General features: G+C 38.2%; 1 protein-coding gene across 1 annotated transcript in view; it reads left to right on the forward strand.

Annotated features, from left to right (window-relative positions):
• TEX29 (testis expressed 29) overlaps positions 1 to 17,534 on the forward strand; it is a 69,352-nt gene that overhangs the window by 8,595 nt on the left and 43,223 nt on the right. Inside the window, exons 2-4 of the mRNA XM_073664381.1 lie at positions 6,300 to 6,377; positions 9,675 to 9,788; positions 10,119 to 10,188. Of these exons, the coding sequence (XP_073520482.1) occupies positions 6,320 to 6,377; positions 9,675 to 9,788; positions 10,119 to 10,188 (242 nt within the window). The 5' untranslated portion in view covers positions 6,300 to 6,319. The remainder of the gene's footprint in view (positions 1 to 6,299; positions 6,378 to 9,674; positions 9,789 to 10,118; positions 10,189 to 17,534) is intronic.

Here is a 17,534-nt window from a genome sequence, read left to right on the forward strand (position 1 = left end):
AAAAACCTGAACATACAGTCCTGCTCATTGTTATTGGCACCCATGAAGTTTAAGTACATAATGTGTCATATCTCCTGAAAAAAATGAATCTAGTGAAAGCTTTTTTTTTTTGTATAGAGCCCTCATCTTATATACAAAAGAACAAATGATATACGATTTAAAACAAAAAATGGGAGGGAAAAATAGAAAAACCTAAAGCTTGTTGTGACACTGGCATTTGGCACCCTTTACATTAATCTAGTATGGAAACACATTTTGACTTGCCTGTGGTAAATCACAAAAGAGATTCACCTGTGATTCAGTGCCCATGTGACATGAATTAGCCAATGAATGATGACTTAGATGTTTTAAAAAGCCACATGGTAGGCCATGTTCCTTTGTCACAATGGTGAAGACAAAGGAGCTGTCTGCGGACATCAGAACTGCTTTTATTTGCAAACACAATACTTCCAAAGGGTATAAGACCTTGGAATCCCAATTTCAACAGTGTGCAATGTTACTAAGAAGTTTGCCAAGCATGGAACCATTAAGAACCTCCCTGGACATGGGGGAAAGAGGAAAATTGACAATAGATGTCTTCGAAGGTTGGTCCGAATGGTGGAAATAACACCACGTCAAACATCCAAAGACCTGAAGGCCAACCTGGAACAGTCGGGTCATGGTGTCAAGAAGTACCTTGTGCTGCACATTAAACAAAGCAGAACTTTATGGGTAAAGGCCAATGCCACAATCCTTCTGGGAAAATGTTCTGTGAACAGCTAAAACAAAAATAGAGCTTTTTGGCAATGCAAAGCTACAGTGTGTTTACAGACGGCACAATGAAGCTTATAAGGAAAAGAACAACTTACCAACAGTTAAGCATGGTGGAAGATCTATAATGCTGTGGGGGTTGCTGTGCTGCATCTGGAACTGGAGGCCTTGACCATATGCAGTAATCATGAAATCTGAGAATTATCAAGAGATTTTAGAGCGAAATGTCCTACCCAGTGTACGAAAACTTGGTTTAAGTCGAAGATCATGGGTCCTCCAACAAGACAATGACCCAAAGCACACATCCAAAAGTACACAGGAATGGTTGAAAAAGAAAAAATGGACTTTTAAAATGGCCAGCAATGAGTCCTGATCTCAATCCCATTGAAAATCTTTGGGGTGAACTGAAATCTGCCATTGGGAAAAAGAACCCTGCAAACATTCAAGAGCTTGAACAAACTGCAAAGGAAGAGTGGGAGAAAATTGCAGCTGAGAAGTACAGGACGCTTATCGATGACTACAAGAAATGTTTGGAGGCTGTCAGCAATGTCAAAGGGTGTGTAACCAAGAATTTATTAGGGGTGCCTTTATTGCTGCACATGCTGTTTATTCTGTTTTTTTCTTTGAAATTGCAACATGGAAGTTGAAAAACAATGTTTTATTGTTGTATTACTTTGGAAAACTAATTAAAAAATCCTCAGGGTATAACTTTGGTACTTTGGTCTATGAAAAAAAATTAAGGGGTGCCAGTAATGGTGAGCAGCACTGTATGCCACAAAACATTGCAATGCATATGTTAATTTTTTTTTTCATGTTTATCTGGGTGCTCCTATACCCTGCATCTATTGTGGAGAATTAAAAGGGTGGTTCAAAGTTAATTTCATTCTAAATCACTATCTATTTAGTGCCATAATCTAAGCTATTTTCTAATGTACACTCCCTGACAGAAGTTATGTCGCTTATCCATGTTATGTAAATAAAAGCTTATAACCTGACGTTAAATTCATCCATTGGTTTTATAAATTACTCTTTTGAAAGCTGAAACCCTTCCAAATTTGGTTTAGGTTAAGAAAATAAATTGGCATTAATGCTGAAATATTGATCATTTAATGAACACAGAATGGTCCAATTTTGGCAAGACAAAAGTTTTGTCGCCCACAGAAAGTAATGTGATATTCAAACAAATAATTATCTTAAAATACAAATATATGTGGCATAACATTGGTGAAAGGAGTTGTGGTGCTATTAGAATCATATTTAATATTTTGTGTGACTTCCATGAGCTTGAAGGACTGCATCCATGCGGTTCAACAATGATTCATACAATTTATTAATGAAGTCATCAGGAATAGCAAAGAATGCCGTCTTTCATGCCTCCCAGAGGTCATCTAGATTCTTTGGTTTTGTCTTCCAAGCTTCCTCTATCATCCTACTCCAAACATGCTCAATGATGTTCATGTCTGGTGACTGGGCTGGCCAGTCCTTGAGCACCTTGATCTTTTTTGCCTGGAGGAGCTTTGTTGTAGAGATGGATGTATGAGATGGAGCACCATCTTGCTGCAGAATTTGACCCCTTTTATGATTTGGAATGTAAGAGGTAACTAATACTTCTTGATATTTTAGGCTATTGATATTGCCTTCCACCTTGCAAATGTTTCGCACACCCCCATACTGAATGTAACCCCAGACCATGATCTTTCCACCACCAAATGTAACTGTTTTCTGGGTGTATTTTGGATCCATATGGGCTCCAGTAGGTCTCCTGCAGTATTTGCGGTGGCTGTGGTGTAATTCTACTGAAGATTCATCAGAGAAATCCACCTTCTGCCACTTTTCCAGCGTCCATCTGTTTAGCAGGCTGTGGGACTTTGCAAATGCCACACAGGTTTTTTATTTGACTTTTGTTTAGTGCTGGCTTCTGGGCACTGATTCGACCATGGAGGCCATTTCGAGACAGAATCCTACAAACTGTTCTGGTTGACACAGGGACTTGAGGTGACCAGGCCTGTTGGAGCTCTGCTGCAGTGGAAGAGGGGCTTGCTTTGGATTTTCTAACCAACAAACGTTCCTCCTGAGCAGTTGTCTTGCGGGGTCTGCCGGACCGGGGTTTATCAAACACATCTCCACTCTCTTCAAATCTTTTTTTAATTATTTGTACTTGCTGCTGAGACACATTAAAGGTGCCAGACACCTCTGCAGTGGATCTGGTCTTCAGCCTCTTGATAATGAAGGCTTTGGTCGCAGGTTGGATGTTTGGCATGTTGTCAGAGCTCAAGTTGCAGTTCAAGTGAAGGTCTGGGGTGCTGGGTTTCTTTTTATACACACCCACTAATTAATCGATCATTTACTGAGCACTGGTGAGGATGTAAACTAGGATTGGGTGCATTATATGACCAGGTGACAAAACTTTTGTCTTGCCAAAATCTGACCATTCTGTGTTCATTAAATGATCAATATTTCAGCATTGATGCCAATTTATTTTCTTTACCTAAACCAAATTTGGGAGGATTTCAGCTTTCAAATGAGTAATTTATAAAACCAATGGATGAATTTAACGTCCGGTTATAAGCTTTTATTTACATAACATGGATAAGTGACATAACTTCTGTCAGGGAGTGTACTTGCATTACAAATTCCCTACTGTTCCCTAACTACACTATGTAACTACTATTCTGTTTTTTTCCCTTATTTACTGCGTGATGATGCTTCATTTGAATATCCCAGTGCATGCTGGGATACTCGAATGAAACGCCATCAGGGGGCAGAAGCTGCAGTCACTGCTCCCTCCCTGAAATGAAGTGTCATTAGTGACACTTGTTTCGGTGGCTGTGCTCGTCCCTGCTCTGTCACTGTGTGATCTGCTGTCGGCTCAGGTCGGTAATAACTAGCCGGCAACAGAGTGGTGTCGCAGTGCCCTGTGTGCAGGAGACCAGCGCCGCCTCCAGAAATTACCTCACTGATCTCCTGCACGCTGGTTATTCTGACACCACTCTGTTGCCGGCTACTTATTACTGACTTGAGCTGACGACTGAGCGCACACTGTGCAGATCACACAGTGCACAGCACGCAGGGACTAGTACAGCCCCGAAGCGAGCATTACTTGATGAATCTTCGTTTGAAGGAGTGTAGGGCTCTGGCAGTGACTGCAGCCTTTGCCCCCTGATGAAGATTCTTGCACTGGGATGCACTGTGCGTAATCACACAGGAAATATGAAAAAAATAGAATAGCAGCTAGACAGTGTACTGAGGGAGTGTTAGGGAATTTTTAATACAAGCATTATAGAAAATAGCTTGGTTTATGGCACTAAATAGGTAGGGATTTAGGAATAAATTTACTTTGACTTTGGACTACCCCTCTCCTTTACGATTTTGGATGTATAAGTATATCCAAGGTCGTCTCCCTCCCTTTGATGCGGGCTCCAGCGCTGAGCCTGCATCTTTCCTCGAACAGCCGCCTGTGGAATCGCGTTTCACTCGTGTCTGTTGACATGTTGAAGCCCTGTTATGCGTAGCACAAGTGATCGGAAGATCGCAGCTTCAAGTCTCCTAAGGAATGTAAAAAGTAAAAAAAAAATGTTTTAAAAAAAATCTTTAAAAAATGAAAAAAATATAGAAGCTCAAATCATCCCCCGTTTGCCCCATGCAAAATAAAACAATAATAAAAAATAGACATATTTGGCATCGCTGCGCTCAACAAAGTCCAATCTCTAAAAATATAAAGTAAATGAATCCGATCGGTAAACAGTGTAACAAGAAAAAAAATCAAACTGCCAGAATTACATTTTTTTGGTCACAGCATCATTGCAATATAGTGCAATAATAGGCGATGAAAATATTGCATCTAGCACAAAATGGTATTGCTAAAAAATGGCAGCTTGGCTCTCAAAAAATAAGCCCTCACCCATCCCCAGATCACGAAAAATGAAGATGCTATGGATCTCGGAAAATGGTGCCATTTTTTTTTCTTACAAATTTCGGAATTTTTTTTTCAGCACTTACAAAACATGTATAGTTTTGTTTTGTTTTTTTATCTATGAACTCATAATGGCCTGGCGGATCATAATGGCAGGTCAGTTTTAGCATTTTAGTTACCATGGTAAAAAAAAAAAAATTGTGGAATTGCGTTTTTTTGCAATTTCACTGCACTTGGATTTTTTTTTCCCATTTTCCAGTACAGTATATGGTAAAATCAATGGCGTCATTCAAAAGTACAACTCGTCCCACAATGAACAAGCCCTCATATGGCTATATTGATGGAAAAATAAAAAAGCTATGTCTCTACGAAGAGAGGGAGCAAAAAACGCAAAAATGGAAAATTGCAAGGTGGTGAAGCGGTTAAGCCCTGAGATCATCATAGAGTTAGGAAACGGAGGACTGACCATCTCTTGTTTGTGCCCATTCTTTAAATAATGAGCTGACACAAACTCACAATCCAATTGCACCTTAAACCAATCAGCACAAGGCATGCTGGCGCCTGCAGTCCACATAGCAAGGTCTGGAGACCTGAATTCAACTGTCCGCCTGCGATGCGTCAGTTTGTATTTCTACATTAAGGTTTATCAAGAAAAAAAGGCTGCATTACTCTAAAGATAATTACAGATCTGTCTGCTTTATATGCCATTTACATGGTGCTTTCATTAAGCACATCTTAACAGTCAAGGGCTTTTTAATACTTGTCCAAAAGAGTTGTCATAATCTCAATTGGAGTGACAGTCCAACAGTTATAGCCTTCACCAATGTTATCATCAAGTGGGGGTCTCAGTCCTTATTTTCATTCGTCATAATTTACTTTTACAATAGGTAGGCGATTAATGTATGTGGCCAAAAGAGACATATTATAAAAGTCAATTATCAAAAAATCCCTTTATTTCATAATTTAAAAGACCTAAATTATTGCATTATATGGATGTACACTTATATCATGCATGACTTATACTATACTCTATAGAGATGCTAAGACTCCGGTCCCAGTCCCCAAGAATAGGCCTCGACAGATCCACACGCATTCATGAGAGGTGTGAAAAGATTTATTTGAACCTGGATGTCAACCTTATTTCTTCAATGTGAATTCTGCTATTGCACATGAATACATTTAACACTGAAGTATATTGTAGAAAAAATGAGCAAATCTCATGCTACGTCTGGTATAAAACCAATTAATGATCTGACCTGTCCAGGCCTTCAGATTGCTACGCAGCATTTAAGAGTTAATGGCAGTTGCCCAGCGGTGCCAGAAGTGACTACGGCAAGCCCTAACCCTACAGTAAAACCAGTGTAGTCAACTTCTGGATTGCCGAACTATTGATATGAATAGCTTATGCGCTACCAGCTTCTGTTCCTAATTTTTTGCCAGTTTTTTAGCAATTTTTTTTTACTGTGTGGTGCGGGAGAGTGTGAAATGGGAAATGCAGAAGAAGCAGATTATTTGCTATAGCAGTTCCTCCACTTTTCCTTTGCATTACTTTGGATCAATTTTCCCCTATGTTTCTATGCTTTGCTGACTTTTTATAATCGTAATAAAATCCAATGTACATTTTACTATTTTGCAGGTAAACCACACACATTCAATATGAACAAATTTAATCCTGACCACTTACTCAGACGAGGATTGTTTGACCCATTGGCAGGTGTGTGTTTCTATAAAACGTCAACATATTTCCATATCTCAAATCACACAATAACTCAGGTTATGAGCACATGGTATAAATTGGCATTCGGATTGAGTGTTGTTTAAAGATGTCTATAAAATGGTTTATTTAATCAACAATTGCAGTAGGGGATAGTGTTTGTATATACAGTTCATTATGGAATTTTACATGCTCCTCTGAAGGGATAATTCTCAAAAATTCTGCTCAACTATCTGCCTATTTTTAGTACATTGTTAAAGAGGATTCTTGCATAAAGACATTATAGAGGCATATTATCTAGATTTCTCCCTTTTGGTGGACATCATGCTTTTTGGCAAGAAACATTGCCCTAAGAACTTCCAACCATGCTGGCTGTCTGCAGGTTAAGTCACTACAAAGCTAACTGGAAGTCAGAAAAGCAGATATCCAGCATCACCTCCAAATGAAAAATAAAAATTGTATGTGTTGTATTTAAAAACAGAAGACATGCAAACAATATCCCTACGCGTTTTGAGCGTTCTTAATCATGGCTCTATACAGCTTTTATGTTTAATTTGGATTTGATGCTGGACACCTGCTTTTCTACTGGAGATCCTGCTCTCTCAGCATGGAGTCTTTCCCCTCAACAGTCCATTTTATAGAGATTATGGGACATGCATTTGGCTGGATGAGCTGAAATACATTTATTTTTGTTTTACTCTTAGTACAGCCATGACGAGGAGCAATAACCCAGGTTGGGTTGGGGGTTGAGCATGGACGTACAGGGTAGCCACTTATAAGTAACAATAGAATTTTTTTTTCTTTCTGGAGGAGGGATACACTATATGAACAAAAGTATTGGGACTCCAGAAAAGCATTTGTGAGCTCAAATGATGTTGGACCAAAGAGCCTGGCTTGCTATCTCAGTTCAAGCTCAATCCAAAGCGTTTGATGGGGTTCAGGTTAATGCTGTGTGTAAGTCAGTTAAGTTCTTTGGCACAGAACCACCCAAATATGACTTTATAGACTGTTTTTCCCAATAATTTTTATTTAGTTTAAAGCAATATGCAAATTTAAATGTAAACTTAATGACATGAGAAAAATAGGGCAATGAGGGTATAGAGGAATAGAAGGTATAATGGCGGGAGGGGATAGGGATCAACTTTATTGGCAGGATGGGGTGGAAAGGTAAGGGATAGAAAGGACTAGGTAAGGATGGGTAAGAGGAAAGGAGTTCTAGCAAGCTTGAACAAATAAATTGAAATAATATAACAATTTTGGTTTTAAACACTTGTGAATTATCAAATTATCAAGTCGGTATAAAGTAGTGATATAAACATACATAGATTGTATTCCAGCCGTCAGAGAGGTGTTATTAGGTATAAAATATTGAATTAGTGCCTGATAAGGATGTTAGTACATGTTATGTGTCGCTATCATCTCTGTAATTTTTATGCATTGGGGCACATTCATCCTAGAACAGAAAAGGGTCTTTGTTCCCACAAAGTTGGAAGCATACAATTGTCTAAAATGTTTTTGCATTCTGAAACATTAATACTTTCTTTTGCTGGAACTAAGGGGACCAGACCGACCACTGAAAAACACCCCATATCATTAGCACCAAACTTTAAAGATGTCACAATGCAGTCATTCAGGTAACGTTCACAGGGTGCCTGGGAGCCACGTGTGTGAGAACAGTTCTTAGTCTTCCTCTCCTCACTAAGCGAGATCTCACTCCATATTGAGAGAAAGATCAAGAAATGTTCTCATACGCCCGGCTCCTGGGGACATGGCTGCACTGTCTGAGACTATCAAACGCCAGCGATGACTATATTATTACACTTTTCCTTGTCTGCCTCAGCTTCATTATCTGTCACTATCACACTGGTCATTGCTCTGATCGGAGCGTGTTCACTCTGTGTGGAGCATAAATCAGAGCACACACCAGTGTGACAGTAATAGTGAGTCTGCAGACAGGCAGGGAAAAGTCTTCTAATAAAGCAGCACTATGTCTCTGGGAGCAGCGCACATCCGGTCTCTCTGCCTGCGCGTTGGAACCGTGCGTGATGCAGACGGTTTATTGAGAAGCCGTGCCATCCATAAGATGGCAGGGAGCTTTCCTTGAAAAATAGGTACAAAAAACAAGGGTTTTTAGATAGATACTGACTTTCAAAACAGTATTTATCTAAAATAAGTAACCATACATGACAATAAAGACAAACTGTATTGCTATGGAGTGGATTGTATACACTTGTGACAATAGGACTGAAAGAAACACCTGAATTCAATGAATTTTTTTGTTGATGTGTATTTTGTAGCAGGGGTGGACATACCATTGGTGCACAGCGGTCCACGAGTTAGGGGGGCCAATTCTCACCTCCAAAGGAGGTGGAATTGTGCATTATGATGAGCTATCGGGACAAAAAGCTCCCATATATTGTTCTTGCACAGGGGCCTCTTCTGTCTGTGTCCGCCAGTGTTTTGTAGTCTAGTATTTAGAGGAGCTTCAATACCAAATAATCAAGTGTACTATCAAGTAGAAGAGCTGCCATTCCAGACATACAATTATCAAGAATAGTCACATCTTCTTGAATGTTCGCTTTTATATAGTGACTACTCTAATTTATTAGGTTCCCAAGTGCATTTGGATGTCTTTCTTATAATTGTCAACTGTCCATAAATTTCTGGCCAGTTTATAAAAAATAAAGGCTTTTTTTTTACTAGATGTAAAAATATTTTGATATAATTATCATCATTTTACAATTGACGGTAAATGCAACTAATGTCTTCATGTCAGAATTCTGAGATATAGACACATATTATTTATGATTCATTGTAGTTCTCCATTTTGTTTGTGAACAATGTAAGCTCACTGTGGTTTTTGAAAAAGCTGTCCGGGAAAAATAAAGTTAGCAAGTCTGTTTGAGACTCAACTAGCTTTATACCTCTGAATAAAAAAATAATAAAACAGCTATCTCTAAAATGAAATAAAATAAGCCTTATTCTACTGATGCCACACTGCTCCTCTTTGTATGCTATCCATAGCTAAGCACTGAGCACACGAGTGACCACCACGTTTTAGAGCTTTCTGCATGTTTTTTTTAACTCGTGGTTGAAATCCTCGTTAGTAGCCTTTTATTGAAGAAAATCGTACAACCATCTTACATCACATCTATAACAAAGTACCGTCTAGTTAATATATGTTCTAATTATGGATATTTTGCAATGAAATGTTAAACACAAATTACCAGTGTAATTATTGATATTATAACACTAATGGTATATTTGTTTTATGATACATTATGGTTTGCTTGCTAGTTTGTGAGGAGCCTCTATACAATCCCTGCATTACGGACAATAAAACAAGAATAGAATGTGTCCTGAAAGAATGCTGTTACTCCATGGGTGTCTGCTATAAAAAGAAAGTTCCAGGTAAAGGGTTCACTCATTTTATAAAAAGTACATTCCCCATTGCCTGCTGAAAAAAAAAAGTATATCTTTTCTAGCTATGGACCACTGCAAAGAGTACTGGGTAAAGGTTTTTACATGACATTGAATGGTTTGAGTTATATTCTACCTGTCAATTTTATAGACTGATACGTCAAAATGCACGTAAACAAAACCTAAGTTTGGCGTAGAGGGTGGAAACAGCATTCATTTATTTGCGTACTTAACATAAGTTCATATTGACATTTGGTTTGTAAAGTTTATCTTTGGCAAGGTGACACTTTTCTTGGTTCTGATGCACATTTTCCTTTTCAGACTATGTAATAGCATTTTACAGTATGATGGTCATTGTGGTAATTTTGCTTTGGGCAAGTATAGGAATTTGGTAAGTACCACATCACAATGCTGCTTTACATGTTAATGAAAATCAAGTATGTTTGATAAAAAATTTTCACAAAGTAAAACCTTTGACAAAAGCCTAATTTTATGTTTCCAAAGTCAAGGTAAGCAAGTTTGATACATAGTAGGTGAATGGGTAACCAAACACGACATCCCCTTAGTTCAGTGGTTCTCAACTCCAGTCCTCAAGACCCACCAACTGATCATGTTTTCAGGATTTCCTTAGTATTGCACAGGTGAAGGAATTTATTACCTGTGTAATACTAATGAAATGCTGAAAACATGATCTGTTGGTGGGTCTTGAGGACTGGAGTTGAGAACCACTGTTTAGTTAATCAATTGAGACAGTTTTAAAAGTGGGATTCACACTAGAGTTGGTCGTAAGTCCCATTCCTTCAGCCACGACAGTATGTGTGTGTGTCTATCTATATATATGTATGTGTGTGTCTATATATGCATATACCGTGCACAGCATAAATGAGTACACCCCCTTTGAAAAGTAATATTTAATCAATATCTCACTGAATACAAGAACAATTTCCAAGATTTTGACAAGACTGAGTTTCATAGAGCATTTATTTAACCCATGACAAGAAAGTAAGGTTAATAATAAAACTTTCAGTGCAAAGTCTCCAGTTTTGCTCAAATTAGTTGATGCAAAAATGAATACATCCCATATCAAAAAGTACAACGTCTAGTATTTTGTATGACCTATTCTAGGCATGGAATGGACAAATTGGCGACATATTGCAACATCTATCTATTTCCATTCTTCAAAAACGATCTCTTTTAGAGCCTAGATGCTGGATGGAGAGCGATGCTCAACTTGTCTCTTCAGAATTCCCCATAGGTGTTCAGATGGGTTCAGATCAGGAGACATACTTGGCCACTGAATCACTTTCACCCTGTTCTTCTTTATAAATACAACAGATGTGTGTTTTTGATTGTCATGTTGTAAAAGTGCACGTCTACCAAAAGCACGGAGTGATGATAGCATCTTATCTTTCAATATAGAACAGTACATCTGTGATTTCATGATACCATCAATGAAATATAGCTCACTGACACCAGCAGCACTCATGCAGCCCCTCATAAGGTTGCTGTGACCACCTTGTTTCACTGTTGGCACCATGCATTTTTCTAAATTAATTTTTCTACATGCATGGTGCCTATAGTGAAATATTGTGGTGTATTTATGTGGCTGCATGAGTGTTCCTGATGTTGAGAAATACATTTCATTGATGGTAACATGAATTCACAGATGTTGTTTTATATTGAAAAAAAGATATTATCATCACTCCGTGCTCTTGGTAGATGTTCACTTTTCCAACATGACAATGATCCAAAAGACACATATGTCGCATTTCTAAAGAAGAACAGGGTGAAAGTGAGTCAGTGACCAAGTGTGTCTCAAGGTCTGAACCCAATCAAAACACCTATGAGGAATTCTGAAGAGACAAGTTGAGCATCATTCATTCAACTCTTCATCCAGCATCCAGGCTCTAAAAGAGGTCATTCTTGAAGAATGGAAAAATATATATTTTGCAATATGTTGACAATTTGTTCATTCCATGCCTAGAAGACTTGTGAACTCCTTTTGAGGTCTTACTGCAAACACAACCTTAATGCCCTAGTGATTCCAACCTATTTGGCTAAGGGAAAATGGAAGGTAACCGGTGGAAACCTGAAGTCTATTTAACAATAATATACAGTATCAGACTTTTTAGGCTACTTCAATTTTAATAACGGTTCAAAAATTATCCCTTTTTGAGGCAGATGCCTGCCTTGCTGGTGTTGATACACCAGGTGGTTAATACACTGCTCAAAAAAATAAAGGGAACACTTAAACAACACAATGTAACTCCAAGTCAATAACACTTCTGTGAAATCTACCTGTCCAGTTCTGATGCAACACTGATTGTGAATCAATTTCTCCTGCTGTTGTGCAAATGGAACAGTCAACTGGTAGAAGTGATAGGCACTTAGCGAGATACCCCTATAAAGGAGTGGTTCTGCAGTTGGTGACCACAGACCATTTCTCTGTTCTCATCCTTTTTGGCTGTTGTTTTGGTCACTTTTTCATTTTGCAATTGCTCTTACCCATAGAGGTACACTAGCATGAGGCAGTGTCTACAGTACAACCCACAGAAGTTGCTCAGGTAGTGCAGTTCATCCAGGATGGCACACCAGTGCGAGCTGTGGCAAGAAGCGTAGCTGTGTCTGTCAGCACAGTGTTCAGGGCATGGAGCAGATACCAGGAGATGTGGAGGGAGCCATAGGAGGGCAAAAACCCAGCAGCAGGACCGTTACCTCCTTTGTGCAAGGAGGAACAGGAGGAGCACTGCCAAAGCCCTGCAAAATGATCTCCAGCAGGCCACAAATGTGCATGAGTCTGCACAAACTGTTAGAAACCGACTCCATGAGAGTGGTATGAGGGCCCGACGTCCACAAATGGGGGTTGTGCTCACAGCCCAACACCGTGCAGGACGCTTGGCATTTGCCACAGAACACCAGGATTGGCAGTTGCCACTGGCGCCCTGTGCTCTTCACAGATGAAAGCAGGTTCACACTGAGCACATGTGACGTGACAGAGTCTGGAGACGCCGTGGAGAGTGATCTGCTGCCTGCAACATTCTTCACCATGACCGTTTTGGCAGTGGGTCAGTAATGGTGTGGGGTGGCATTTCTTTGGAGGGCCGCACAGCCCTCCATGTGCTCGCCAGAGGTAGCCTGACTGCCATTAGGTACCGAGATGAGATCCTCAGACCCCTTGTGAGACCATATGCTGGTGCGGTTGGCCCTGGGTTCCTCCTAATGCTGGACAATGGCAGACCTCATGTGGCTGGAGTGTGTCAGCAGTTCCTGCAAGATGAAGGCATTGAAGCTATGGACTGGCCCGCCCATTCCCCAGACCTGAATCCGATTGAGCACATCTGGGACATCATGTCTCGCTCCATCCACCAACGTCACGTTGCACCACAGACTGTCCAGGAGTTGGCGGATGCTTTAGTCCAGGTCTGGGAGGAGATCCCACAGGAGACCATCCGCAATCTCATCAGGAGCATGCCCAGGCGTTGTAGGGAGGTCATACAGGCACGTGGATGAATAAAAAAAAGGGAAAAGGAGAAAAGAAAGGGGGGCGCAGATCTAAGTGTAATATTTTAACAATATCGAATTAGAATTAAAAATTGCTCTCACCTTTGTGGTGTCTTGTTATCCAGCATGTATCCCTGTCTTTAGGGAGTGGAGTAGTTGTCTGGATCTGCTGGCCTGCAGCTCAAAAACAGGTAAAACGAGCTCCTTTGCAGGAGACTCGTCAGAAAGTGCAAGAAAAAGTTTCCAGTTTGTCAGGGAGCGCTTCCAGGTGATTCATTACTTACTTCAAATCTTTCAGGAATAATCCAGTTTATTTTTATATAAACAACGCGTTTCAGCTATACATAACATTAGCCTTCATCAGGTAAAATCATAGTTGTCTTTAAAGAATACATTTATATAGCATAAAAAGAGGAGGAGCAACTAATCCAACCCCTCAATCAATTTTCATCAATTTAAAACACATGTGCACTTCTAAAAGGTATTAAGCAGTTAATTAAAAGTGAACTCTATATGGATTTAGAAAGGGGGGAGGGGGAAACAAAAACAAAAAAAAAAATTTTTTTTTAAAAAATAAATAAAATAAAAATAAAAAACTCCACTATATATTGTTTTTTCCTATTCAATAAATTTTTTTTTTTTTTTTCTATAAAATAAAATTATTTGTCATATGACTCCATTTACTATCCTATTTTCTACTTCACTGATAGGGGAGAAATATTTTTCCCGATTCTAGAATATAACGATGTCATCAATATTAAGAACTCCATTTTTTATCTTATCTACTACATCACCAATAAGGGAAAAATATTTCTCCCAATTCTAAGGTATAACGAATTTATCACCAATATATGAACCAGTATCTGCCGGGATTGGAACTCATACATTTAGATTCCCCATATCTACAATATTTGCGTATTTACTCCATTGAGCCACTCACATGTATAGTCTCTGGGTGCTTAATTTTTCTTTTTATTCTCTTTAGCTTTTCTCCCTCTACCTCATTTACGAGGTTTGCAGACTTCGATTTTTAACCCCCAAAAATTTAGCGGTATTATATGTTCTCTAGTTTATCATTGAGGCCGTCTGGGTACAGAGTCCTCAATCTATATATCCAGAAGGCCTCTTTTTTATTTAACTGTTGTATCCTATTGGAAACATCTCTAGGGATCTGTTCAATCGGTGTCAAAGTAACATTGAATTCTTTTTTATGCGTTAGCAAAAGGTGTCTTGATAGACTATGGATAAGGAGACCGACTCTGGCATTGTGTCTGTGGCCATTCAGTCGGGTTCGGACCATTTGAGTGGTCCTCCCCACATACTGGAGGCCACAGTCACAATTTATAACATATATAACAAAGTCGCTTATACATGTCAAATGTTGTTCTATCTGAAATATTTCACCTGTACTCTTGGAAACTATTTGTTGTTGTTTATCTGCTATATTATAGCAGCACTGACATTTTTTCTGGTTACATTTATATACTCCAGGTTTATTCACCTTTTTTGAGCAATTATGGGTTTTCATGAAGTTTTTCAATCGGCTGGGAGCTACCATGTTCCTTATTGTTTTTCCCCTTCTAAATGTCATATTGGGGACTTGTGGTAATACATTTCGTAGCAAGGGATCATGTTTTAAGATATACCAGTGTTTTTTCAAGATTCCACGAATTTTTTCGTTATCTTTATTATAGGCTGTAATGAAGTTGAACTGCCATTTCTCATCATTAGATTTCAGGTGAGATTTAGTTGTATCCATGACAGCATTTTCTCTCACAGTTTTTTCAGTGCTTTTTTCTCTAGTATTTTCAAGCGTTTTTTTCAAACATTCACCCTGAGTTTTTGCTAAGTTTACCTTATAAGCTTGTTGTATTAGGGTTTTTGGATACTTTTTTTCCCGAAATCTGTTAGTCAGGATCTTGCTTTGTGTTATATAATCCTGTTCACTACTATTATTTTTCTTAAATATTGACTGAATGGAATATTATTCTTCCATTTAGTATAGTGTGCACTGTTATAATGTAAATATCCATTAATGTCTACTTTTTTAAAATGTGTTTTTGTTACGATTTTCTTTTTCATATGTGAAATCTCTAAATCCATGTAAACTATTTTTTCAGCGCTGATAGTGGATGTAAAGGATATGCCCCATGTGTTTTGATTCATTTCCCTCACCAGCAAATGGGCTTGTTCTATATCCCCCCTCCAAATGATTAATAAGTCATCTATAAAACGTTTATACATTATTATGTTGTCTTTGTATTTTTCTGAATTAAGTGGGGATAGGGACTCGAATAGCCCCATAAATAAATTTGCAAAACTTGGGGCTACCCGAGTCCCCATCGCGGTACCATGCTGCTGCAGGTACAGTTGTCCATCAAACTCAAAGACATTATGACGCAAAATGAATTGCAAACCAGTCAGAAGAAATTCTACTTGTTCATCTGGCATTTTTTCATTTTTCTCCAAATAAAATCTGGCAGCTCTTATACCCAAATTATGTTCTATATTTGAATATAACGCTACCACATCTAGGGTTAGAAATAAAAAATTCTCCTCCCAATCCATTCCCTCCAAGAGACTAATGAGGTGGCTCGAGTCTTTCAAATATGAGGGCAGTGATTTGACATGTGCTTGTAAATGTAAATCCAGGTAGTGTGACAAACAGCTAGTGAGAGAATTAATCCCCGAAATAATAGGTCGTCCAGGTGGATTTTCGAGGTCCTTATGGACTTTGGGAAGATGGTAAAAAAAAGCCATAGCTGGTTCTTTGTTAATTAAAAATTTTTTCTCTCTTTTTGTTATAATTCCTTTCTCAGTGGCCTCATTCAGAAATAGGTGATATTCTTTAGAAAAATCAACAGTAGGATCCTTTTCCAATTTTTTATAGTATTTTCGATTGGATACTGCCTCACTGTATTTTCGATTTTAACTGCCTCACTGAGATAATCCTTCCTATCTTGAATAACAGTACCACCGCCTTTATCAGCCTCTCTAATTATTATTTCAGTGTTCTCTCTTAGATTTTTTAAGGCTTCTCTTTCTTGGGGGGTAATGTTATATTTAGCAATTTTTTTGGCAGTTTTTGATTTCTTATGTAAATTTTTACATTTTTTATCTTTGCTCTTTATTTTATCAGTAGTATTCAACTTACGGAAATCATCACCTACTAGAGATAAAAATGTTTCAATATAGCTACCCCTATGATGTATGGGATTAAAGGCAGATTGTGGTTTCACTTTCATATGTATATATGGTGTTTCGTTTGTTATCCTTGCCGTTTGTTCCAATTCTTTCTTATTTTTTAAAACAATGTTTTCGTCATTTTTCCCTTTATTACGATCTTGCAATACAAAGTGTCTTTTTAGGGTAAGCCGCCTTATATAGTGATTAAGATCAATAAAAAGCTCAAAATTATTACTATGTTGTGTGGGGCAAAAATTTCTTTCCCACACTTATAGCCCCCCAAAAAAGAAAAGAAGTACCAGGGGCTGCAGGGGTGGTAGAAGAGTCCAATTCAAAAAAGATAAAAAATCCGAGTTTATTTTAACTAACTCAACAAAAGGGTCTTTTTTCAAAAATAAAATTTCCCCTAAATCCTCTCAAAAAATCTTCAACTTGTCCTCGCATGTACTTACACAAGATGAAGAAAAGGTCTTGAGTAAAGGGCTAAATTTTTGCCCCACACAACATAGTAATAATTTTGAGCTTTTTATTGATCTTAATCACTATATAAGGCGTCTTACCCTAAAAAGACACTTTGTATTGCAAGATCGTAATAAAGGGAAAAATGACAAAAACATTGTTTTAAAAAATAAGAAAGAATTGGAACAAACGGCAAGGATAACAAACGAAACACCATATATACATATGGAAGTGAAACCACAATCTGCCTTTAATCCCATACATCATAGGGGTAGCTATATTGAAACATTTTTATCTCTAGTAGGTGATGATTTCCGTAAGTTGAATACTACTGATAAAATAAAGAGCAAAGATAAAAAATGTAAAAATTTACATAAGAAATCAAAAACTGCCCAAAAAATTGCTAAATATAACATTACCCCCCAAGAAAGAGAAGCCTTAAAAAATCTAAGAGAGAACACTGAAATAATAATTAGAGAGGCTGATAAAGGCGGTGGTACTGTTATTCAAGATAGGAAGGATTATCTCAGTGAGGCAGTTAAAATACTATCCAATCGAAAATACTATAAAAAATTGGAAAAGGATCCTACT

Source organism: Phyllobates terribilis, unplaced genomic scaffold, assembly GCF_046119375.1.
Source record: "Phyllobates terribilis strain yellow unplaced genomic scaffold, ASM4611937v1 Scaffold_2__4_contigs__length_985480577, whole genome shotgun sequence".
Classification (NCBI taxonomy): domain Eukaryota; kingdom Metazoa; phylum Chordata; class Amphibia; order Anura; family Dendrobatidae; genus Phyllobates; species Phyllobates terribilis.